This window comes from Epargyreus clarus, unplaced genomic scaffold (assembly GCF_041222505.1).
Source record: "Epargyreus clarus isolate Ecla_fem2 unplaced genomic scaffold, WU_Ecla_fem_2.2 ptg000006l, whole genome shotgun sequence".
Taxonomy (NCBI): domain Eukaryota; kingdom Metazoa; phylum Arthropoda; class Insecta; order Lepidoptera; family Hesperiidae; genus Epargyreus; species Epargyreus clarus.
The window spans coordinates 4981060-5004862 of NW_027332214.1; the positions used below are offsets into that span (position 1 = coordinate 4981060).

Sequence of the window (23803 nt, forward strand, 5' to 3'; positions counted from 1 at the left end):
CTGTATGTAACGGAATTTTAGAACTAGATTTTTACCCTCTTTGAACTGTCCGATTAATTTAAAATTTGGAACAATTATCAAGAACTGATGACAATACACGATTATAATAATTTTATCCCATTTTCCTCATCATGATCGTCAGGAATCAGGATTAACTATTTTCCTTGTGCGATTTTATCGTGGTTTGTAGTTTTTAAACTATAATTATTCAATAATTAAAGAAATAATTTCTACGCTCAATAACATTAATTAAGTGATACCCAATTTACCGATATTGGGTTGATTATTATGAATCAAATAAATTATGAGATTTTAAAAATATGTTTTAGGTATGCCAAATAAAATAACATAATGAACACAGACCGTCTTTGAAAAAAGCAAAATATTTATTTACGCATCAAACATTGACATTTACTTCATAATTATAATAGATACCTATAGGTAGTGGTAAATAAGTGCCAAATTTATTATTGTAAAGTTCATAATTGTTTATCTTAACAATTCCAAAACTGGATCGCTTTAAATACTGTTCACACTAGAGGTTTCTCGATCCATAAGGGTCATACTGGCCACAGGTACAGTGTACGGATAACTGGTTTTAGTCGTTCCATAGGATAACTGTATTTTTTCTCTAAGATATTTTTAAGCGGCCACAAAATAGCTTTTTTTTCAATTAAAGGTACTTCTTTAGACGCTTTGGGAAACATAATAAAGATCAGTGCTTTTTGCATTGGACAAATTTGCACATATTACACATATTTGTAATAAATTTTATATCACGGCGTGCGTAAATTGACGTTTTACGCACGCTTCGCGTGCGCAAAACCCCCATTTCCGACCCCGTAATATAAAATTTTATACAACACGCGGACGAAAAATGTTTTTCTGACTCGTGTGATTGCAGTCCTCGCCTGCGGCTCGGCCTGCAAACTCACACTTGTCAGGAAAAAATTTTCGTCCTCGTATTGTAATGTACTATATTTGTACTATTTACTTTAGCTATTGATCGTTTCCTCAGGTAAAATTAAGTAAATAAAATAAATTTTATTCATTTTGCCCATAGATTAGTAAAGATTCCTAACAAGAAAATGTACCCAGTTTTGAGAATTGAAATAGTTGCGTAAAAAAGTTTTGCCACGTCTCCGTGCTAAAATGTCCCTAAAATATTAGAAATGATTATTTATTTATTGTGGAAATTACGCAGTATTAGTTATTTATTCGTAAATATTTCTCTAAAAATGTTTTTATTTGTCAAGAATTAAAAAAAGAACTTACCAATAAGCTGTTTGTGGCTTCATTCAATTTCAAAGCGGCGAAGTATCTTTATTAATCTATGATTTTGCCAATAAATAAATTTTATTACGCGACTAACAAGATAAATGACATATTTTTAAGTAGGATCAGATAAAATTGTACTTTGCAACCTTACAATATTTGCATATTTTTTCATTTACTCTCTCTACAAATTACGTGCTCTGTGCGTAAGGTTTCTTAGCGACCTTCGCTTAACGCCGAAACTATACTCCAGCCAAATTGGAAGAAGAATGTTTACCAACAATCGTCGCTTAGCAACCGATAACGGGCATATAACAATAACCTTTTTTCATTAGCACAATTTATTAATGTATAATATTATGTAAAATAAAAGAAAATTTCCGTTATTTTCTATCCTATTCTATACACTATACCTAATGTCTGGTTTGAATTAAATATTGTGAATAAATATTTGACCTTGAGTTTAATTAGATTTCGAGAATAATCTCGCAAGATATATTTTAAATCAGCATTTAAATGCGTATTAAGTGAATTTATACAATTTTCTTAGATATTATGCTGTGTGATATTCTATTTTAATCAGAATGAATAAAATAATGTAATTTAGAGTAATGGTAGTTTAATATCCTCCATGGCAATATGTACACGTCTCGTATTTGGACTCTAAGAGAATAAATAGACTGTAAGTTAGTAAATACTCTATTCCCAGAGTAGATTGGAAAATAAAATTGAAATTGGTTTAGTAGTAACTAAAAATAAAAATAAAAACTTGAAGTTTTGTACATATTTATTTAGCTATTATTACATGTATGAACGGGTTAAAATGATTAAATTAAATAGCACAAATTACAAGTATGTAATACATCATGTAAAAATACAAATCCTTAAGGTTTTTTGGCCGCTCATTATAGATTTTGAATAAGACTCCTGAAGAAATTTCGAAGGTTAGTCCAGTTAGTACTTTTATATATAAAGAGAATGCAGATATTAGTAAACTCCAGATTGTAATTATTATAGTTTGTAAGAGTCTTGTTCAAAATTACAGACATGTTGTTATTATTCATCAAATTTACGTCAAACGGGAATTACATCAAACGGGAAAGAATACCATCATAAATAAATTATTCATCTTCTTCATCACTGGCAGAACTTGATGGACTTGTTGAACTGTCTGTCACTCGAATAATAAAATTGTCAATTACATTATCTGAAATGCCGTCAAGTTCTGCCATTTTCTTTTCCTCTTTAATTACATGATTGACACATTGTTGCCATGCCGCAGAAGTTATAGATTTAATTGCTTCACTTAATATTTTTTTTAAATCAATTATTTTAAATGTTTTGTTTTTTTCTGCGACATGGCCTTTTACTTGGCCCCATATCAACTCGATAGGATTTAATTCGCAATGGTACGGTGGTAATCTTAATACCTCAATGTTGTGCTGCTTCGCCATTGTATCGCATACAAATCCTGAGTATTTTTCCCGTTCAGGTGTTACCAAGTCGATAAGCTGTGCTTTTATCATCTCTGCTTGGAACGAGATACCTTTTTCTGTTAGCCAACTTTGTATGTCTTTTTTTAACCAATTCATAGAAGGAACTCGTTCCAAGCGTCGAGAATGATATGGGGCATTGTCCATTACAATTATGGAGTTTGGTTCTAATTTTTCTAGAGTTCTAGAGAACCACTCTTCAAACACCTTCGAGTTCATCTCTCTATGATAGTCGCCTTCACCTTTTTTACTTTCGAAAATTAAGTCTGTATTTTCCACAAATCCATCCTCGTTACCTATAAAAAAATGATAAATATTAAAATGTGAAAAGTACATGTAGCAGTCTAGTGATCATATATTGACTATATGGCATAGAAACTATACTTTTACGTTAACCTGATTAGCTATGCATGAGTTTATTTTTTTACAAAACTTTTTTCAATTCCATGATAACACACATCTAAAATTATGTGATCTTAAGCTAACAATATTAGGATGATAACATACCAATGTGTACAACTATCAAGCGCTTCCCTTTTCCCGATGGAGCTTTCAAGCCAGTTGAGAGTCCCTCCTGATAGGCTTGTCGAGCAGACTCAATGGAAAGGTCTTGCCATATTTTACTTTTTGTATGTCCTGAAACCAAATAATATATTATTGCTTTAAATTATTTTAATATAAATAATTTTATACACAGTGTGTGCCAAAGATGTGATAAAATATTGATTATGACATTTAAATTCTACTTATTAATAATAATTTATATGGTTACTGTTTAAATAAAGATCAATAAGTATATAGAAATGATTGATTCTATATAAAAAATAAGTTAAAATTGTTTATGTACCTTCGTTGACCCAAGTCTCATCCAAATAATAAATTTTGCGTCTTTGTTCTCTCATCCATAACATTTTTTGAAGATAATAGAAGCGCCATCGCACAATTTCTTCCTTTTCAATGAGAACACTTCGTCTCGACCGTTTCAAATATTTAATCTTTAGTTTATTTAAAACTTTTTGAAAGGTAGTTCTTTTAAAGCTTGGTAAGCTGTCGTCCTCGTTCACTAAATTTAAAACTTTTTCAATTGTTGGTGGATCGTTATCAAAGAATAACATGTGCACCTTCCTACGAATTCCACTCAAGGTCATATCGTCCAATTTGTCCATTATTGTCCCCTTTTTAGGAGCTGGAGTCGGTGACGAAACTCGTTTATGAGTTCGATATTCTTTTATTATTCGGTACACAGTACTCACATGTACGCCGGCAGTTTCTGCAGTTTTTTTTGCGACATCTTTACTGTATATAAAACTATCTTTTGGCCACATTTCTTCGATAGTTTTATAAATGTTACATATAACTGTTTTCTCCGAGGAACTGAGTGAACACCTCGCTCGTTTCTTCTTTGGAGAAGAAAACTTCTGCAGGCCACTCGGACCCGGTTGGGAATCACTCATTATAACAAGAACAACAAAACAAACAAAACGAAACAAAAAAAAACTCAACAAAATAACAGAACAACACTATAACAGGAATATTTAACAAACAAATAACAATGGATAACAGAGATATTAACACGCACAGTACTCGTAATCGTAAGCAGCCATGTTGTAAACATCATTGTAACACGACCAAATTCGGAGAGTGCGTTTCGTTATAGCTAAGCAGTCAATGTAAACAAAATGTTTTTTTTTTGTATTTGTAACAATGAACTATTATTATAAAGTTATATTTAAAATATTATACATTAGTATAAATAAAATTATTTTCAAATAATAATTTAATCATATACTATGAAAATAGTGGATAAATTAAAATGTCAGCTTACACTTCAAAAAATATTATTTGCTACTTTAAATAAAACGAAACGCAATTGTGTTTTTTAAATAGTAGGATTATAAAGCAATTATTATGCAGCTAATTTAAAATGAAGCAGTAAAAGTGGGGTTGTAAAGAAATTTACGTACTCTTTTTTTTTGATGGACTGTTTCGATTTTTCAAAATCGTAACCAAAAGTTCTTATTACCTGGCATACGCTTATTTACAGGGTTTTCACTTACTTACTGATAAGGATATTTTATTCATCTTTGTCTATACGCAACAATATGAAAGTTGTGAGAGTACTTTGCATGTAATAAGGTATAGAAATAATGGATACAATTTAATTGTGAAGTTTTTTGTTGAATTAAAAATGAAAACAAGGATAATAGTAATTAATACAGTACCAAAATTTTGATGACCCTAATATCGGTTTGTTTACATGAATTCTCTTCGCATCGTGGCGGAGGTATAGTTTTCATACAAAGAGTTATAATATGTTTTCATTCTTCGATTTATTTTCAAAGAGTGCGGCTGCTACGGACGGAGCGGACGCGGTCAGTGGCTTGGACGAGATACGTTAACAATACTTACCGAGGATTATTTTGAGAAAAATGAAGCCCACGCAACTCTTAACTGTGGTATTCGCCTTCAGTATTATTGCTGTTGTATATTGTAAAACCTACGTCACGCCGTCCGAACAATGCTCGGGTAAGTAATAGGTAATCAATATATTATATAAACTTGTTAATTTTAATAGCGTTAGGAACCAGGTTAATAACTTGTTATCTCAGTAATCATTGATTTGTTGATCCTTCTTTATTCAAATTATTAATTTAATTATAATATTTTCCATTGTGTAGTAATTTTTAAGTTTTTATAAATGTGATTTTCACGCACTTTAAATTGTAAATAATTTACATACTTACCAATACTAGATAATGACGCATGATACCTTATATGATATTTGTGGTGTGATTTTGTGTTTTCTCAATCACATCTCTCTACAGCATAGATTAGTAAAGATTACTCACTCCTAACAAGAAAATGTACCCAGCTTTGAGAATTGAAATGGTTGCGTAAAAAAGTTTAGGGACATTTTAGCACGTCTCCGTGCTAAAATGTCCCTAAAATAGTTGATATAATTATTTATTTATTACGTAAATTACGCAGTATTAGTTATTTATTCGTAAATTTTCTCTAAAAATGTTTTTATTTGTCAACAATTCAAAAAAAGAACTTACTAAAATAAGCTGTTTGTGGCTTCATTCAATTTCAAGGCGGCGAAGTATCTTTACTAATCTATGCTCTACAGTCCCATTATATTGAGTGCACTTTCAAATTTCTTTTTAAATCTTACGTCAGAGCTATTAACATTGAGGATATATTTTTTTATCTATGACGTGGACCCATTACGTGGTTAACCCTTCGATCACTAATAAGAACTAGATACACAATCAGCGACAAAAAAATGGCGCGACGAAAAGAGCACCCAAATAGACATTTGGGTGCGCTTTTAGGTTAGTAGTGTTTGAACGTTCGGAGAATAAACATGCCTCAGTGCTCGTTCAAAACTGCAAAAATCACACGTCTAGTACGCTAAGAAATGATGGAATATCGTATTTTCGGTAAGTATTATTATTATAAGTAGGTAATTGCTATCACTCAATTATAAATACTGCTATTTCGTTCGTAAATAATTTATTTTTAAGTTTTAAAAATTATCAACAAAAATCAACAGAATGTATAAACCATTTAAATTGTAAAGTCTGTTACTGAACGTACAAGTCTTACTATTGCAAGCCCACTTGATTTGTTCGGGTTACATGGTGACTCTGTTCTAACTTGAATGGAGACGCTATTGTTTTATATTTTTTTCTTTAATTTAATTTTTTTTTTCTTTTTTTTGTTATATAAAAATATTTGTTTTGTTTAATAATTAAACATAGGCAATGAGTAAATAGTAAATGAGTGAAATTAAATTATTAAGTAAATTATTATTTAATATATTTTATGATGTCTTTTCATCCAACTGCCGCGACAATAGTCATAGAATTATTATAATAAAGTCTATTGTCGAAAGATACACAAAAAATAAGATTGCTTAACATAGTCAAAAAAGATACGGAAAAAAAATAAAAATCCATCGAAAAGACTGTTTTCCAATAAACTCACTTTATTCAAGGGAATTAATGGCATCCTGTTGATTCCATATTTTTATTTTTACTCGACTGCCAAGGAAGGGTTATGTTTTTTGCACGTATCTTGTATGTATCTTTATAAGCGGACTTTAGCTGCACTGCATTTTATTCCCTCGGATCGTCTCAAATATCCAAATGTCCTTAGATAGGTGTTGGAAAAAACTCTAAATTTAAGAAGAAATATACAACGGATTTCTGTCACTACAAAGTAAGCAAGTAATTTAATTAAAATAATCAAAAACCCGACTGCACTATAAAGGCTGAAGTAGAATTTTCAAAAACAGTGAAATAGGCGTTTCATCATTTTTTAGCAAGAAAGCCAAAAAAAAGTTTTATAATAGGTATCTGCTTCAAAAACAAAAGATGTTCAAACAATATTATCCTATTTTATCTTCGTAGGGCTCATTTACGCTATATAAAGAACCTATGTGTAAAATTCCAGCACGCTAAAGATCCGCGGTTTCCCTTTACGTTGGTGTCTGGCGCAGCAACTTACGCATTTAGTCAGACAGTCACCTCGATGTGTTATACACATGTATATATCATATAATATGTGTGTAATCACCTTTTAATTTCCTTTATTTTGATACCCCACTCCATAGTTTTGGTTAACTTTTTTTAAAACGTGTTACTATTTCGGAAAAACATCCACCATTTACGATTTATAGAATATATAACTTCAGTAATTCAAAGTTCTAGTAATTATTTTATATCGTTAGGGGTAGAATTTCATTATTTTTATCCAACAAACCAGATACAAAATTTCATAGTGTTTGCGTCAAAATTGACGGTTGTTCAAATTAACTTTTAACCCTTATTTTGCCCTCTATGGGGTTGATTTTTCGGAAAGGGATAAATAGGTGTGTCTTTATTCCTATCCAGAAAGCCAAATACTAAATTTTACAGTAGTTGCTTCAAAATTAAAGGATTTGAAAAAAACTGTCATCCCCTGTTTTACCCTCTTAGGGGTAGAATTTCCAAAAGGCCTTTCTTAGTACTTATTTACGCTATATAGCGAACCCATGTGCAAAATTTCAGAACTCTAAATTAAGCGGTTTTGGCTGTACGTTGATTTCTGAAAAATGAAAAAATCATTTAGTCAGTCAATCAGTCAGTCACCTTGCTATTTTATATATATACAAATTATATGTTTTTATAATCTCCGTTTAATTTCCTTTCATTTGATATCATACTCGATAGGTTCGGTTAACTTTTTTTGAAATATTACTATTTCGCGCCAAAAATCCGCCATCTTGATTTTTTTTTCTAACACCTATCTAAGGACACTCGGGTCATTGAGACGAATATAATGACACCTTAATTGTCGACATTCATCCAGCCGTTTGTTAGATCCGATCAAATAAATAAAGACAAACATACAAGATACGCGCGAAAAACATAACCCTTCCTTGGCAGTCAGGTAAAAATAATTGAAATAAATGTTGGTTTACTACATATTTATTTAGTCGTGGGCAATATATTTCGTTGGATAACGGCGTAAACAGCTTGTTGATTTTTTAATTAAATTACTTGTATTTGGTTATATTTTAATTTTAAACTTATTATATTTTTATTATAATAAATTGTGACTGCATATTACTTACTTTCATTGATAAATTATTATTATGTTCATTAAAATTAATTACTTCGACCTAATAAAAATATTAAAAGTAATGACAGTTCGTCTCCACTAATTCCTTGTCCAAGTGACAAACCACGGTCGTCAATTTTTTTTTTCTTTGTTTTTAGCGTCAATTTGACGCCACTTTTTAAGTTCATTTTTGTATGGGATTGTGTATCTAGTTCTTATTAGTGATCGAAGGGTTAACCCCATCTTTTTCGACTTATTTCAATAAAACAACTGACTTCAAATATATCAAACTTAAATAGGTTTAAATATTTGTAAAATGAGACTGAACAATTATAGAACCCATTTCTATAAAATCACTTTGTAACATTAGAATTATATTAAATGTACCTTCATCACCTCATGTCTTCATATACTTATTACAAAAAGTTAAGAATGAGTATCGTAATAATCGTTATAAAATATTATTAATCAATTACAGGCGGAGACTTTGACAATCTTCGTGAGAGAATACAAGTGATTCCCTGCGGAAAGACAAAATGCAAGCTGCAGAGGGGCACTAACACCACCGTCATCTTCAAGTTTAGACCCAGTAAGTATTGTTTTTTGATACTACAGTATCCGATGATATACAGCTATTAACTACCGACAATAATTTATAGCAACATTTAGAACATTTACAGAATAAAAAATAGAATGGGGCAGGTATTTTTGGGGTTTATAAATAAACTCTTACTCGCATCTAAAAAAAGAAGACTGGATTTATAATCTTAAGGCCCGATCTTAAGTCGCACTTCATAAGAACTTCGAACTGAATCATTTAAAAGTAAAAAACAAAAGAACCTGTATGCTAAGGTTTGCAATATGTACCGCTCTGAATATAGAAATGAATCGCGTCGCCATAGGAAATTGTATGACTAAACCTGCTCGCAACAACTTCAGAGCGGACTAGCAGTATGGCGCGGACTAAACCTATTCACAATATAGTTGCATGATTAGAAAAGGTTTTAAGTACTAAAAATAAAATACGCAACCGTGTACGTGTAATTGATATCTATATGAAAGGTTTTTTTTTTATAATATAAGGGGAGCAGACGAGCATGCAGTCCACCTGATGGTAAGTGGCTACTGCCGCCCATGGACATCTGTAATCAACCCCAGATAGGATTAGATATTCCTACCTGAGGTCGGCCACAGATGCGCCGCTACACCTGAGGACTAAGCTGGAACGCCTCGGAAAAGTATGTCTCCCTTACCACACCCTTCAAACCGGAACACAGCAGCGCCTAACACTGCTGTTATTAGGTAGAAATAGGTGTGGCGGTGGTGCCGCCGGAGTCGAACCATAAAAGGTTCTACCACCTTCAATATGAAAGGTACACGTGCTATCGTCATGTTTATAATTTAAAATACCTTTAGATAAAACAATGAGATATAAACAACGGCAAATACCTAGTTACATTTAGATGCATAATGTGAACAAACACGTACTATACGTGTTGTTAATATGTTATCTAGTGAATATCGAAAGAAGGTTCTGAAAATTTTAAAATTATATTTTGGTCACAGTTTGATGCTCACAATTTTTACAATATGCAATAAAATTAAGTAAATAAACTTTGTAGTATTTGATATACATATTTTTACATATTTTGATTGATATTTTAGAGTATTCGTCACATTCACGTTCGTTTATATTGTGTGTCATTTTACTAATAATTCGAACACAAAAACAAAATATTAAATATTAAACAATTCTGCTACCGGTACAAAAAGTGAAGAAGATGCACGATTGCCAAAAAGCAGTAGGTATAAAACCGTTTTGTCCCTGTAGTTCCGGGACTAGAATAGGGCTACGGTATCCCCTGCCTGTCGTAAGAGGCGACTAAAAGGGGGCTCCGGGGTTGCGGGCGGCAAGAGTGGGAGCTCGAACCGTCCAGTAAGACCCCGGGAAGGACGGCGGTATGTGTGGTCGCATACTGTCGTGAACACCAGATGGTTTGGGAGGAGCGAAAACTGCTCTCCCAGGGCAGAGCCCGATCGGGGCATCGCGCTTGGAAGACTCCGGTTGTTTTCTGTCGGAGATCCTCCAACAATCGATGAGGACGGCCACCGGGGGGGTTTTAGTGCGGTAAAATCCCACATAACTCGATGTCGGTCCCACGACGTCGGGTACCTTTTGAAGGTTTCTCCCTCGATAAAAAAAGGTATAAACCCGTTTAAACACATTAGGACGCATCGCGCTTTAATCTGACTTCACATCTACACTATCCATGTGCACTCACACAAATGCAAAGCTCAGCTTAGCTCTCGCGGACTATACCTAGATATGATTAAATATTATATTATGTACACTGGGGGCCTCCATTTACCTTTCTGCCCACACCTCCGACGACCTTAGTCCGCTACTGTATGTCATAACTCATAAGAGTTGTCATAAGCTAAAAAAAGCTTGTCGAACTATCTGTGAAATGTGAATCAAACCGGAATCAAACCAATCACTGAAGTATGTATTTGTCGACGAATAATTTCTTTGACACATTTGGAAATATTGTAAAATGAAATAAATATTTTTGAACTGGAGTTGTCCATTCAACTTTCCGCCCCGGGCCTCATTCAACATTTTCGGCCCGGGCCTTCGGCGCGCTTAGTCCGCCACAGGTCAGACTCAGTAGGTACAATATGATTTTTGTTTTGCATTAATCATGCCTGTAATTATGTTTCAGAGTATGAAGTGCGCAGTCTAACTAACAAGGTGTACGCGAATATCGCGGGCATTCCGCTGCCTTTCATCGGCGTGAACGAAGTGAGTGCGTGTCCCCAAGTGACCCGCGCGGACACCGGCGAGCGCGCGGCCTGTCCTCTCGCCCCGGACCAGGAGTACACTTACACGAACGTCTTCTTCATCGAGTCGTTCTACCCCACTGTCGATCTCAGGGTACACTGGGGTTTATACGATGGAAAGCGCGACGTGATCTGTTTCGAAGTACCCGCCACCATCACCCCGGCGAAGAAGCAATAATAAATCAATAGTAAGTCTGTAGCGAAGAAAAAAATGCTATAGATTAGAACTCAGTAACTAGTGATATTATTTTTGATACTATTTTTACTTCAATAATAAATATTCAAATTTATTTATAAACAATATTTTATTGATAATAATTGGTATCCATCAAGACCCTTAGAAAAGTAACATTCTTATCAGATCTCTGTAATTAACTTTAACCCTTACTTATAAAAACCAAATGCAGTGCTATAATCTTAATATTATTTACAACATACTTCAACATGACACTAGTTAAACACTAAACTTAACTCTAGAATTACTTAACAATTTTAGCAGGCATTTCAAAGCACATGATATCGTTGGTACCCTCCCTGAGTGCCCAATGTACCTTCACATCTATTAAGGGGTAGAAGTTTTGAACGAGGAACTGGTCAGTATACACATACTTGGTGCCGGCCTTCAAGGGGCAACTGGCCTTTTCACCAGATTCGGTCTGCAGCTTGTCGCAGACGGAGTTTCCATCGACTCCTATGAAAGGCACCATCACGCCGAACACGTCTGCTGTTACATGGTTCGTCACGTCTTCCATGTCGTTCTCTGTAACATATCACATTTATTTATTAAATATAGGAATACAATTTTCAATTCTGGGCATAACCTGCTTAATAGCTCCTTAAATGATTTTATTAATTCATATACGACTTTCGCTATAATGAGACTCTTTTTACACGCTTTATATTAGCTTCACTTATATGTTTGTCAGTGAGTAACTCCGTTTTTCAGTAGAAAGAGATCAACATACATCCTTATAATTATGACGCTTTGCGTTGCAGTATAAATAAATCAATAAATAATAGTTAAAGAAACTAAAGAACTCGCTTTTATAAGAAATTTAACTAAAAAATAAATATAGTTAAAATAAACTAAAGTACAAGCTTTTATAGAAATCAAAGTAAAAAATATAAAATAAACTTAATTTCAACTGTCTATCTGTGACTGTGGTTTCGTTTTTACCCTTTGGATACGGAGCCCTAAAAATATTAAAAGATATAATACTGAAATGATTGATGAGAATTAATGTTACTGTTCTAAAAGCGTGGGGGTGAAAATTTTAAAATAATTCTGCATTTCCGAATAAAATTAATAAAAATCATAACAATTGATATCAAGCTATTCTTAGCTTAGCTTATGAAATTAACTTCTATTGCCAATAATTACTTTGTCAATTATCTTCTACCTATCTACTTCATTAATTTGATGAAATCAGAAACAATATCAGTGATCTAAATTAAACCTTACCTTCACATCGCCTTCGCATTTAATTAATTATTTAATCGTTAGGCGTGCTACCATAATGTTATGTAATAATAATGTTACAGAGAATAGGACAGATTCATACTATATGGGCATTTGGAACGAATTTTTATAAAGCGGCAGAATCGTTCGTAGTTCGAATCCGGAGACATTACCGTCTCACTTATATCTGCCATGATGCGCATGAGTGTTAAACATTGCTGTGTTCTGGTTTTAAGGATGTAGTAAGCAGGGCCGGATTTAAGGGAGGGAAACCGGGGCGGCAGCCCCGGGGCCTCCACAAAAGAGGGGCCCCCACAATAGAGTCGTCGGATTTTTTTTTAATTCCGAATAGTAAACACTAGTAAAAAAAATATATCTTTTCCTTTGATATTTTTTTCGCTGTTTTACCTTTATCTACAGTACTTTGTACAAACATGAATACTAGAAGAATCTTCCTGCGTTTCATAATAAAATATTTATTGACCAACGCAACTGAAAAAAAAAAATCATTTTATTCGGAAAATAATTTGGGGCCAGGGCGCCTCCACTCCTTTGTTGCCCCAAGGCCTCCAGACCTCTAAATCCGGCCCTGGTAGTAGGTAGACCTTAAACGAGACATTCTAATTTCAGACCTAGTAGCATCTGTGATCTACCTCAGGTGAACCTCGGTTCCGTTGCAGGTAATTACAGGTATCCATAGGCGGCAGTGGTCACATACCATCAGGTGAACTGCATGCTCGTTTGTTACTATATTTGAAACTAGCAGACCCGGCAAACTTTGTACCGCCACAAAATTTATTTATCAAATATTTTTCATATAAAATATAACCTATGTTACTCGTAGATAATGTAGCTTTCGAATGGTGAAAGAATTTTTAAAATCGGTCCAGTAGTTTTTGAGCCTATTCATTACAATCAAACAAACAAACAAAGTTTTCTTCTTTATAATGTGAGTATAGATAAGAAATACCTGGTACAAAGTTGATTGATATGTGTGTGTTGGTTCCCTTCTTTAGACGACAGGGAGAGCGCTTGCACGGTGTCAGCTTCACATTCTCGTTTAGGTTTTCAATCGATTTTCCTGTAATATACAATAAAAATTATGTACTAGTTTTTGCCAGCGGCTTCGCCCGCGTTTAAAAGAAAATAATATGACATATAATGGATTATGATATGAAAATAATCGATTTTTTTGGTCCAAAAGGTCGATTCTCCGATTAATCGATCTTAGATCGCCATCCCTAGTTCCCGTTTGATTTCCGGGATAAAAACTATCCTATGTCCTTTCTCGGGTCTCAGACTATCTTTGTACAAAATTTCATTAAAATCGGTTCAGTGGTTTAGGCGTGAAGAAGAGACAACCAGACAGACAGACAGACAGAGTTACTTTCGGATTTATAATATTAGTAAGGCTGGTTATAAAATGACCTTTAGATCTATAATTATATAGTAAAACAGAGTGGATAATATCTTGACATAGAAGGCAATCCATTGAAACAGTTGTTCTCAAATTTTTATTTAGGTACCTACCGCACACATTTGATTCAAATATTTTCTAGCCATATCATACAGCGGTAGGAGCAGTGTGAGATGACGGCGATGGCGAAAATATCTTCCTACAAAATTAATTCGTCTATGAAATTGGCAAAAATAAGGTATTTTTATTTCTGCCAGAAAAATGAAAGATATGTTTCGTAAAAAACAAATAAGACTTCGCGACCTAAATCTTTTCAAAATCCGCCCATCCCCGCTGGGCCCTTTTTCGCCAGCGTCTAGAACTCTACATTACCTACCGCTCACTTTGAGAAAGACTGCACTTAATCCATAACAAATTTAATTGTAGCTATTAATGCTTGGATCGATTATTATTTAAGGCCAATTAGAATCCAGTTCATGATCTTTATAACTTGTTAATATTACTATGATGTAAAATGTAAATGATGTTAAGAAACTCCGCCTCTCGATCGAGGGGTTCGAGGTTCAAATCCCAGGCACGCACCTATGATTTTTTCAAAGTTATGTGTGTATTAGAAATTAATTATCACTTGCTAAACGGTGAAGGAAAACATCGTGAGGAAACCTGCATGCCTGAGAGATTTATAAAAAAAAAAAATCTCAAAGGTATGTGAAGTCTACCAATTCGCACTTGGCCAGCGCGGTGGACTATGGCCTAATCCTTCTCATTATGAGAGGAGACCCGTGCCCAGCAGTGGGACAGTAATGGGTTGATGATGAAACAGGTTTGTACTTCAGACAGACACGTTTTGTATGTTGTTTCTATTAATTACAGTACGTTCATGGTTCATGCGTAGCTCAATGTTGTAAATGCATTCCCTCATAGATGTTTGTCCTATAATTATGGCACCTTCTAATCTTAGGTAGGTATATATTGAAACATGCATGAATATTTTAATCGCATTGCACTTACATTCCTAATGTTCATTCGGGCGGCACCACCGCTACATCGAGTTCTGCCTCATAACAGCAGCGTTAAGCGCTGCTGTTCTGGTTTGAGGGTGTGGTAAAGGAGTCATACTTTTCCGAGACGTTCCAGCTTAGATCTCAAGACCTCAGGTAGGAATATCTAATCCTATCTGGGGTTGATGCTACTCCTATATTATAAAAAAATGTAAGTGCGACATTGTGAGGCTTTATATTGACTATATAAAGTCTTGCTTTGAATCAATCTATATTAATTTACTATAAGTTAGTGTGTTAATTTTAGAAATATTAACCAGTGTACTTCAAGTTTACAGCTAGTGTTGGCTAGCAACATTAATATTTTTTGATGTAATTGGGTAAGGTGGCAACACTCGCCCCTTCCGCCTTCGACGCGCAAGCGAAATTCACGTCTTTTTGTTACTCTCGAAGTTTTATTAATTGGCCGCAAGAAAAACCCCAAAAAAAAAGAAATACAGTCCACAATCTAACAGCTAGGAAATAGGTACTTTTATATGATTAAGCTCTTAAGTATCAGAAATTATTAATATCCTGTATGTGATTAACAGGAAATCGACCTACATACTTGCAAGTCCGTGTATTATAATTTAATTAATAATTTACTTCCTCTCGTCACAATTCTCACTCACATTATGCTTAGAAAACTGTAATTCTTTAGAGTTACAAATAGGTGAATATTATCCCAATGTCATACTTTCATGTGGAACTAAAGCGAAATTATGATAAGGGGAGAAATCTCACAGAAACTGTTCGTTTAATACCTATAGGCACACAATACATACTCCGTGCGTGCCACACACGGTTTAGGATGTGTCAAGATGCCTTTATTACATATGTAATCCTCGACTTTAATTTATATTTAGCTTCCTCATAATCTTAAAAAAATGATGTTTACAGCTACCACTGTCCTTCAGCACACTCGACAAGTAAATCAAAAAGAAAAAATATAATTTATTTAAGTACATAACAATAAAGTGATAATTTGCACTTTATTGTTATTTCCTTTATCTTTCTTTTTATACAAACTATTTATTGCTACTTAAATATATTTATTTCCTTGCAAAAATGGTAGGTACCTACATCAAATATCTTTTAATCATAAGTTACACACATAGTTACATACGCTTTGATTAGACTAGGAGTAAAGTAATATTGACAATAGGTATATCTAAAGAGCAAGGAACTTGTCTTATCTTCATAACTATTCATGTGATCTTAGTGAACTTCTGGTATCTTACTGAGAATAACGGCTGTGCTTATAAAATGGAATGGAAAGCCATTAGGTACATGAATTGTTCCGGTAATAGGTCATTTTTTCCGTTTACTTATAGAGCAAAAACATATTGTCGAATGCTATGCCTATTAATCATACAATTGATTTGTAATTGCATTGTAAAAATGAGCCTTTTCCTTTAGTTTAGTTTAGTTCCTTTAGTTCCTTATTTAGAATCTATGCGATTTTAATGAATTCATTAGATTCCCGGCTGAAGATATAGTTTTTTTTTAATTGATTAATGAATTATAGTTTTAATTCTTATTAAAATTGGCCTCATAATTCCTTTCAGAATTTCTCGCTAATCCTTAGATAAGGATAGTTTCTGATTACGCTGCCCGCAATCATTTTAATAATTCACCCTATATAGAATAGGTATGGACTATGGAAGCTACTTATACCAGTAAACAGCAATGTCAAGGGTCGCTATATTACATAGTGATTAGTGATGGACATTAACACGAGGCATTCCAACTCACTTAACTACTCAACTAGCACAACTAGCAACGCATGTGCGTCTATCTTCGGGAATTCCAGTCATATTTTGGATAGATTGCAAGAGTTGATTACGACCTGTGAAGCTCTACCCTGTTATGTGGACTAAATACCTACTTAGGTATTTCCTACTTCAATTATATTAAAATTGTATATATACGACGCTTATGTGTTGTGTTTATTTCTTGACACCTACGTCAGTTTATTCTTATAAAGAATTCCAATAGCATACGTGTAATACAACAATACGTTATCTAATTCAGATCAGGATCGCCAGCATGATTCAGAGTATCTTCATATGGCGCACGTAGATATAATCGATATATATGCACGAGTAAGTATGTACGCGGTACTGTAGAGTATCACGAATGGCGAATACAAATGCGTGTAATAAGTGTATTGGGTTACTTTGTGTTCTAAGTAACGGAACCGAATCTATATCAAGAACAAAGAACACAATTGGAGCGTTATATAAAATATTGCAAAGTACCTAAACTGGATAGATACCTTATGATTGCGGATATGAAAAATTAACACGAACATTCAAAATTATAATAAAACAAAGTGTTAAACCTACATCAGAATATTTAAAAAAATATTCACGTTCCACATAATCACACGTATGTCTCTATAAAAAGCTTAGGTAGATACATACCTACACATAGATAGAAGTATATGCTTGAATTAATCTTGTTAACCGATTATATTAACACTTACACTTTTTTGTAATTATATAATTCTCACCAACAGTATTTTTTACAGTACAACAAGATTTGCGAACTTTGCTCTGCGAAGTACCCATTGCACAATAAAAAAATATGATTAAATTTCGTAGGCTCATTTCACACGCAACATGAATTATATTCCACTGGGTACATAACTAATATAAGTTATATCATTTTTGCAACAATGCTTAGTACGGACTCCAGATATTTGGATTATAACATAGAAACCGGCTTGCAAAGGGATATTATGACCATTGGGAATTTGGATGGTAAGAAACTATTACTAAACAAAAACCTTGTTTTGTCTTGTTACAAGATATCTGCCACTGGTTGTCTCTGATCACGTACACTGGCGATTTGCAACACGTCCGCTCGATGGGCTACCAAAGCATGTACTACCTTCAGCAATAAATACATGGTTTAGAAGAACCAGAGGATTTGACCTTGCCTCTAGCCTTTCAGAGAGCTTTTGGGTGAAAGGGTCAGCAAAAAATAGGTCCTCCTATCAAAAAAAATAAAAAGTGATATAAAATATACAGTTTGTAACATAAGTCTGCGAAGCTGAAACTAAAGGTAGGACCACAAAGCTCTATCTCCTTCTACCGTATACAACACTGACTATCTTAACCTGTTCTCTGTAGCTTAGTTAATCTATGCATTACTGACTTGTAGCTGACAAAGAGAAAAAAGGCGAATAACGAAAATTTCTGATTTGAAGTATATTTTTAGTATTATGCAAAAATATATTTTGAATTTACATTTTAATCGTATTATCCTGAGGACATCTACTTTATAGCATTAATATAAGTATTATATGTTTTTGTAGACTTAATTGTGTTGCTCAAACTCAACTTTTTATCCTAAACGAATTGTTTTGGATAAAAAATATCGTTGATAGAATGCTACTAAATACGTCTATTTTGCAAGATACGAGTAACATCTCAATGTCACTTTTTGTATATTAGTAGTCGAGGAAGTAAAAAAACCGCTTACACTTTTTTTTGAGTCATTGTTAAATTTGAAAATGTGTTTATAATGACTTTAACAAATCATAAAATACATCGTGCAAACAAAAAACAGTCATTATCAAAACACTGCTTGTTTTTGTAATCGTTCTAAATAAGCTTAAAATAATTGGTTGGAAATATATTTTAAATGTATTATTGTCTACGTATGTTATGAATAAACAAATTTGGAGCTTCAACCTAGGGATGGACATAATTTGGAATTTTATAACCAATACAATCACATATCTAATTACTCTTTAAAACACAAATTCTCATAATTTTAGTGTAGGTACGTCTATACAGTACGAGCTTTTGCCCGCGGTTTCGCTCGCGTTACGAAATAATATTTTCATCCCCTATTTTATCCCCTTGGGGGTAGAATTGATCAAAATCCTTTCTTAGCGGATGCCTACGTCATAACATCTACCTGCATGCCAAATTTTAGCCCGATCCGTCCAGTGGTTTGGGCTGTGCGTTGATAGATCACTATGTCAGTCAGTCACCTTTGAGTTATATATATTTAGATTAGATAGATTACTAACCTTACGCCTTCCGTATTATCTACTAGTCTGGCGGAGTATCTATTACTAGTAGGTAGACGGCCAGATTTGCACTATGAAATGAAACTACTATTCATGAAGATGGAAATATTGTAAAGTTATCGATTTCTTGGAGGCTTTGGCGGAAAGTTGAATGGAGGCCCCCAGTGTATAAAGTTGATTTGGTTTTACAAAATGACAAATGTGACATAGAATTATTCGCCTGTGATTCGGTGACCTGTGATTTTTTAGCAACTGTGATCCGTCAGGTTTTCTTAGCCATCAGGATCGGGGTCTCGGGGCGAACCGCTCCTTCCGCCCCCCGCTTAAGCCGCTAGAACTTACAGGTTACTCATATATCAATGATGTTTTAGCAAATAAGATTTTTAACATCTTAATGTTAAGGTTTTGCAAGTTAGGACCGTCAATGAACTCACCTAACTAATACTTCGGTAGGTAAACTGCCTTCCTGTATTTAACCGGTCCATTATCCATTAACAAAATATTTAACATACTCTTCAACATTGATGTTTGTCTTCTTTATGTAAAACACAAATACCTAAATCATATAACTCAACCCCGACATTATTGAACGACAAATTAGCACATCCAAAATAAACATCGAAAGGTTGTTTAGTTAGCTTAGGTTATTGTTAAATTATTAATTAATACTTATTATAAAAGCTCTAACAGACTAAGGGGAGGGGGGGATGTAGGGGTGGACTGCCCTGGGCCTCCCATCCTTGACACACAGTTGCTAACCCTTGCGAAAAACCAGTAGTTGAAATGTTCATACAAGAAACATCTGTGTATATCTATCATATCACATGTGGCAGAAATTAGTAACAAATTAGTGTGTGAGAAATTGATAACAATGTCTGTGGGCGGCAGGGACCACTTGATTACAGGTGATGCTCGTAAACTGGTTCTAATAATACAAATATTACCAATCTATGTAAAATCACTAAAATCCTTAAGTAAATGTCTTCGGTTAAAAGAAAATGTCACACAAAAAATAACAATTTTGTAAATATAATGTTATTTTTATGCGTTTTACGTATTAGGTACTTATGAGTATAAGTTAAATAAGTTAAATAAATAAATAATAAATCACCAGGATAAAAGAATACCTACAATGTTACTTGTTATTAGGTAACTTTGTGCTTGAGAGACGGAAGCTCATCATAGAATCATTTTAATACCCCTAGGTATTAGAATGATTTGTCCCTGTAGTCTCGGGAATAGAATAGGGCTACGGTATCCCCTGCCTGTCGTAAGAGGCGACTAAAAGGGGGCTTCCGGGGTTGCGGGTGGCAAGAGTGGGAGCTCGGACCGTCCAGCAAGCAACCTCGGGAAGGACGACGGTATGTGTGGTCGCATACCGTCGTAAACACCAGATGGTGTGGGAGGAGCCAAAAGTGCTCCCCCAGGGTAGAGCCCGATCGGGGCATTGCGCTTGGAGGACTCCGGTTGTGTTCCCTCGGAGATCCCGGAGTTCTCCAACAAGCGTTGAGGACGACCACCGGGGGGGTTTTAGTGCGGTAAAAATCCCACATAACCCGGCGTCGCTCCCACGTCGTCGGGTACCTTTTGAAGGTTTCCCCCTCGTAAACAAAAAAAAAAAAAGGTATTAGAATGATTATATGATGAGCAAAATTTATTCTTTCACTACCTATAGTGTAAGAATAAATTTTGTGGATTTTAATAGGGATTTTTTGATTAATAAATCAATCTATAGATGGACATTGTTTGGTTCTTCTTTTTTCTAATATAAGATTAGTAGACAAGCATGCAGTCCATCTGATAGTAAGTGGCTACTGCCGCGACTACTCCAAATAAGTTTGGGGCCTACGTGAGTGTCGGTCAGACATACATTGCTAATCGAAAGGACTAAGTTGAAACCCCTCGTATTAGTGTCTCTCCATGCCCTTCAAATCAAAGCACAACACTAGCGCTATAAGGTAGAAAAAGGTATGTGTGATTGTTACAGCAACAATAAATATGTATCTATATCATAACCAATGTTCAAGTATCAGTTATATAGGCTATTTGATATGGACATTGGACATACGTAGGTACTAATGCGTCATGGAAATAGTTACATATCAATTAGTAATGGCCGTAAAGGCATGGTTATTTGCGCTCTGAGCAAGTTAAAACAATAAGAAATTGCTCAGTAATTGATGTTTTCTATTTTTCCTGCCATTGAATACGACGTCATGATTATCTATTTATAATCCAGTTAATTCAATGATCTTTGGTTTTACATCATTTGATTTAAGTATTATTACAACCGTACCTACTAGTTGATGTTTAGATAACTACCTATGTCTTGTGGAAAATAAATATACAAAAACATTTTATATATTACTCAAACAAAAGTAATAATTTAAATTTTTAAGTATATATATGTTATTTTACTTTTTGTTATTTTTTTCTTATATCATATAAACATTAGTTACGTATTTAATAAATTATCAATCTGTATAATATTTGACCGCCAAAGATCAAAATTTTATCAAATTCTGGTACATAGCTTCTACATAACTTCTGGTACATTGTCAAAGTTTATTTGTGGTATGCAAAAAATAACGATAGATTTTATAAATAATGGGCATTTGAGGCTACGAAATCTCGCTGACTCGTATTGGAATCAATTAGGTTTAGTCGCACTACCTTATTCCCATAAGGCGCGCTAGTCCCTACCGCGCTGGCCAAGCGTTTGACAATTTGGCAGACTTCGTAACAATAACATGATGTAAAACTCTTATGCACTAAAGTTTTTTATAATGTTTTAATTCCTCGTAAAAACAAGTTATCATTGATTTCTAACGCTTACATAACTTTGAAAAATCGAATTAATGGATTGCACGCATCATAACGCGGAGCGTTAGGTCTACTACTCTTCATTGTATTTAGAACACACGATTTCTTCGATTCAAATTGCGTTTATCACATATTTTAAACCTGGACCCAACATGGAAGGTCACTGATACAAGAACTTAAACATAAAAATATAGGTAGTAGACAAACTTATTTATCTATTTAAATATTGCGTGTCTTAAGTATTTAGTACAATACAACTTGAAATAGCAAGGATAAATTAAAATTGACAAAGCAAACATTACCTAAGTAAGGGAGCTATGATTCCAAAAAAAAACAAATCTTCTCCTTCGTGGCTGCATATATGCGGGTCAATGCTATTTATTTCATTTATTGAACTCAGTTAAAACACTTCACAAAAACTTTGGATTTTTTTTTTGTTTAAGTACTCCAGTCACAAATAATCACGCAATATGACGAAAAGCAATGAAGCTTAAAATGCTTGTCATACAATTGAATCACAATCAGGTGAATGCCTATCTAGTATCTATTATTATCGACAAAACCTCAAGGTACAAAACACTTTAAATAACACGCAACGCCTTTATGATATTAAATTATACAGATGTATCAAAAAACTATGCTTATTCTTCAGTAAATAAACATCAGATATCTAAAAGTTACTGTAATTTTAGTTTTATTTATTTAAAATACATTGATTTGTAAGTATATCGGTAGTAGGTAGGCATATAGAAATGAATAAAAAATAAAAAAATGAAGAGCATTAAAATAAACTTTACATAATCATTAGCTCTCATAGATCATTAGATAATATTTGTTGATTTTCGTTCCGTTTCTTAGTAAATAGGTTGAAGACAATCCGTATCCGAATGTATTCCGTAGGTAACCTTTTTTTTGGTATGATTTGTTATTTATTGCAATGAAGTATCTAACATTTCTTTCTAACTATCTACTTAGGTACGATACCGTATTTGTAATTATGTAACTTCGAATACTTTAAATAAATAGTTACGACTAGGTTCATATATAAATAACGACTTGTGAAATTTTACGCATACCAATATGAACAATTACCTTCCTAATGTTAAAATATTTGTTTTACAAAATATAGTTTTAATCGCTGCATTAGGTATATCAGTAAAGTTCTCGTAAGCGACAATACGTACGTAATCTATATCTAATGTATCTGTGCGTTTAAGTGAACTATCGAATTGTCTTCCGACTAAATCGTTTTCTGGTAATAAAACGAAAGCAGGTCGACCGCTACGATTCTTACGTAAAGTGTACTTACCGGGGCATTGCAGCACATTGGTGCCCATGGCCAGTGCGAGAAGAGTACACACAACTAAACTCAGCGGAATCATGATGTCGTCTGGCCGGCGGACAAATGCCTTACTACTCCCTAGTGTTCACTGCTACTGCAGCCATTTCTCATAAGCAGCCACTTTAAACGGCTACACCTAACAAACCACTTGTGCATAGCTAAATGCAGTCAGTACCTTCCGTACATGACATAAAGGTTAAAATAAAACAACGTTGTGTTTTCGCGAGCCGTAGCGATTTTTATTCATATGCCGGATGTGGCGGAGCACCGCACACTAGCTTGTACGTTGACAATGAGCATCGTAATAGACTTTTTATGATTTGTTTATTTTTTATGTTATCTTGACTGATTTGAATATAATCTATCACCAGTAAACAATTTTAACTTCTCCTTGACCCGTCCTTGAACAGTCGCAAGTTGAGGTTCAAGACAAAAGTCCTCGATACCTAGAATTTATGCAT

General features: G+C 33.9%; 2 protein-coding genes and 1 long non-coding RNA gene across 3 annotated transcripts; 1 reads left to right on the forward strand and 2 right to left on the reverse strand.

The window, feature by feature from the left end:
- Positions 1–1877: 1877 nt before the first annotated feature.
- On the reverse strand, positions 1878–4974 carry LOC140742764 (uncharacterized). Its single transcript, XR_012102303.1, has 2 exons — positions 3276–4974; positions 1878–3064 (listed from the first exon to the last, which is right to left on the reverse strand). It is a non-coding gene; the product is annotated as an uncharacterized LOC140742764 (long non-coding RNA).
- A 109-nt stretch (positions 4975–5083) lies between these two features.
- LOC140742762 (NPC intracellular cholesterol transporter 2) lies at positions 5084–11517 on the forward strand. The gene is made up of 3 exons (XM_073073751.1): positions 5084–5294; positions 8854–8964; positions 11099–11517. Exons 1-3 carry the CDS (start codon positions 5198–5200, stop codon positions 11392–11394), a joined length of 504 nt encoding a protein of 167 aa, XP_072929852.1. The 5' UTR covers positions 5084–5197; the 3' UTR covers positions 11395–11517.
- On the reverse strand, positions 11503–23463 carry LOC140742763 (ecdysteroid-regulated 16 kDa protein). Its single transcript, XM_073073752.1, has 3 exons — positions 23310–23463; positions 13646–13756; positions 11503–11976 (listed from the first exon to the last, which is right to left on the reverse strand). The coding sequence occupies exons 1-3, from the start codon at positions 23380–23382 to the stop codon at positions 11696–11698; spliced, it is 465 nt and encodes a 154-aa protein (XP_072929853.1). The 5' UTR covers positions 23383–23463; the 3' UTR covers positions 11503–11695.
- Positions 23464–23803: the final 340 nt, after the last annotated feature.

What these genes read in the sequence shown, in the direction of transcription:
- LOC140742762 (XM_073073751.1), top strand. Translation starts at nt 5,198, where the DNA reads ATGAAGCCCACGCAACTCTTAACTGTGGTATTCGCCTTCAGTATTATT. An exon ending in GCCGTCCGAACAATGCTCGG is followed by an intron (nt 5,295 to 8,853) that starts GTAAGTAATAGG and finishes AATCAATTACAG; the next exon opens with GCGGAGACTTTGACAATCTT. An exon ending in CATCTTCAAGTTTAGACCCA is followed by an intron (nt 8,965 to 11,098) that starts GTAAGTATTGTT and finishes ATTATGTTTCAG; the next exon opens with AGTATGAAGTGCGCAGTCTA.
- LOC140742763 (XM_073073752.1), bottom strand. Translation starts at nt 23,382, where the DNA reads ATGATTCCGCTGAGTTTAGTTGTGTGTACTCTTCTCGCACTGGCCATG. An exon ending in CAATGTGCTGCAATGCCCCG is followed by an intron (nt 13,757 to 23,309) that starts GTAAGTACACTT and finishes TGTATATTACAG; the next exon opens with GAAAATCGATTGAAAACCTA. An exon ending in ATCAATCAACTTTGTACCAG is followed by an intron (nt 11,977 to 13,645) that starts GTATTTCTTATC and finishes GATATGTTACAG; the next exon opens with AGAACGACATGGAAGACGTG.